This window comes from Choloepus didactylus, chromosome 4 (assembly GCF_015220235.1).
Source record: "Choloepus didactylus isolate mChoDid1 chromosome 4, mChoDid1.pri, whole genome shotgun sequence".
Lineage (NCBI taxonomy): Eukaryota > Metazoa > Chordata > Mammalia > Pilosa > Megalonychidae > Choloepus > Choloepus didactylus.
The window spans coordinates 146,911,041-146,913,445 of NC_051310.1; the positions used below are offsets into that span (position 1 = coordinate 146,911,041).

The 2,405-nt window shown below is 40.5% G+C and overlaps 1 protein-coding gene across 1 annotated transcript; it reads right to left on the bottom strand.

Moving 5' to 3' along the window:
* Positions 1-1,628: 1,628 nt before the first annotated feature.
* LOC119533393 (60S ribosomal protein L37a-like) lies at positions 1,629-1,907 on the bottom strand. The gene has a single exon (XM_037835434.1). The coding sequence runs from the start codon at positions 1,905-1,907 to the stop codon at positions 1,629-1,631; it is 279 nt and encodes a 92-aa protein (XP_037691362.1).
* Positions 1,908-2,405: the final 498 nt, after the last annotated feature.

Sequence of the window (2,405 nt, forward strand, 5' to 3'; positions counted from 1 at the left end):
CGGGACCTTTTCAGGACCAAAGGTTCGAAAATAATCTTTTAAACAATCTCCAACTCTTAGCCAGCACTGGTGATCTATAGTACCTTCTTGAGGGAACCAAGGGCAGGTTTGTAACAGGAAATTAAAAAAGCGCGTGAGATCTTTTTTCTTAACTCGTGTTCCTCGTGCCTTGAGTGATTGCTTAACTTGACTAACATATAATTCGTGTTGGGAAATTCCTTGTCCCATGATAAGGGTGGGGGGGCTTACCTTTTGTTGCTTTCTTTTCTTCTTCTTCTTTCCTTTCGCCAGCACTGATCGACTGGTGAACGGATCTGTCTCGCGAGCGCGCTTCCCCGCGGTGATCCCTGGTGTGGTTTTCTTTCTTTCTTTGACTGCTGAACGGATCTGTCTCGCGACCGAGTTTATTCGCGGCGATCCCGGGTGCGGTGAGTGTGAGGTACCTCTCTCCTTGAGTGCGGCGTTCCGTCTCTCACAGAACTTCGAGCCCCACGTTGGGCGCCAGTTTGTCCCGGCCGGCGGGACGTTCAACGGAAGCTCCAAATCCTGTGAGGGAGGAATGGTATGGGACAAGAGACACGAGGAATGACAGCAAGACAGGTTTCTGATCAAGCTGCAAAACTTTATTGAAGAGGCAGGGTATATACACCCTAAGGTAGAGGGAGTGGCTAGTACGAACGGGTGGCGGCCTAGGATTGGCTGCTGCTGTTGCTAGGGTGGATGGCAGATGTAAGGCTAGCACAGGATTGGTGGCTACTGTTGCTGGGATAGAAGGCAGGTAGTAAAGCTAGCACCCTAGATGTGAATCTTAGGCGCGAACGGCTATCACTTCCATAGAAGGCTGAGGGCAACTTAAGCTGTTGTTACATTAGCCCCAGCTGTCATGTTGCATATCTCCGGCATCGCTGAGGGTGGATTTTATACATGCTACCTTAATCGTCCCCAACATTACAGGAGAGGAACACGGAGCTTGGGGAATCTATCTGCTTTTATAGCAAGCAGTAAACAAGCCTGCTCTTTGTTGGAGTGGGGAGACATTACTTCATCACTCAAGCAAGGTTGCTTGCTTCATACTCAACCTTCTTAAGAAATGGCCTGGGTAAAGAGCAGTCTTATACTCTTGACATACCCAGAAGGAATATGTAAGGTTACTTCATGATTATTGATGTATTTATTTCTCCTTTTAATCTGTTAATTTTTGTTTTATGCATTTTGAAGCTATTTTATTTGTAAGATATATACAAACTTAGAATTTTCATACCTTCCCAATGGATGGACTTTTTTTGTCATTAGAAAATGCCCCTTTTTAGCTCTAGTAATACTCTTTCCTTGAAGTGTGCCTTAAAGTCTTTATATTAATATAACTATCAGTTTTCTTTTGGTTAGATTTTGCATGGCATATTTTTTTCCATCCTCTTACTCAATCTGTGTCCTTATATTTAAGATCTTTCTTTTAAAAGCAACATAGTTAGTATGGCAAGCTTTGTCTTTTAATTAGGTAGATTGTTTTTAATTTTATATAATTGCTGTGTATTTTGGTTTATTTTAACTCTCTTGTTATCCCTATATTTGTTTTTTACATAAATTAACCCATTTATTATAGGCTCATGTTTCAAGCTGTGGTGCATCTACTGGTCTTTCAATTCCTTCAGTCTCCTGATGGCAGACTTTACTGTGACTGCCGAGGTGGTATTGTAGGCCCAGGCACCACCAGCTACTGTTTCCATGCAGGAACAACAGTGCAAGATCCGCACAGCTCTTCTCTTCATTTTGGTTTTGCCACAGAAGGAGCAAATGTACTTGGTGTGCTGGCTGATTTCAATTTTCTTCACCATTTTCCTGAGGGAGGCGCCATAATGGGTCTCGTATTTACTGATGATTCCAACCTGCTTGGTGCGTCTCGCCATGTTGCCACAAAGCTATTCCGAGCCCAGAGAGCTATCCCTATGTTTTATGTTCCCTTTTCTCTCTTTTCTTACCACTCTTTGGATATATCAAGTATTTTTATACTTTTCCATTTTTCCCATTCTATTAGTTTGTTAGTAATACATTCTTTTACCAGCTACCATAAATATTAGACATTCTTTATTTATTATGGTGCACTGTGAATTAATATCTTTCCCACTTCCCATTTGATGCTTAGTCCTTAAAACACCAGCTTCATTCACCACCTCCTGTTATGTGTTACTGTTGTTATGCATTTTATTTCCACATGAATTTTTGTTGAAATTTTTCTACATTCTAATTAAAACATTGCTTTTATTATTATTTTGTAAGTTAATCATTTAGATTTACTCTTATATTTATCCTTTCCATTGCTCTTCATTCCTCCCTACATTTTCATGTTTTCATCTGTGATAAATTTTGTTTCTTTATGAAGAATTAAATCTCTAATATTTCCTGTA

Bases quoted from the DNA above. Each gene is read 5' to 3' on its own strand.
- LOC119533393 (XM_037835434.1), bottom strand. From the start codon at position 1,907: ATGGCGAGACGCACCAAGCAGGTTGGAATCATCAGTAAATACGAGACC.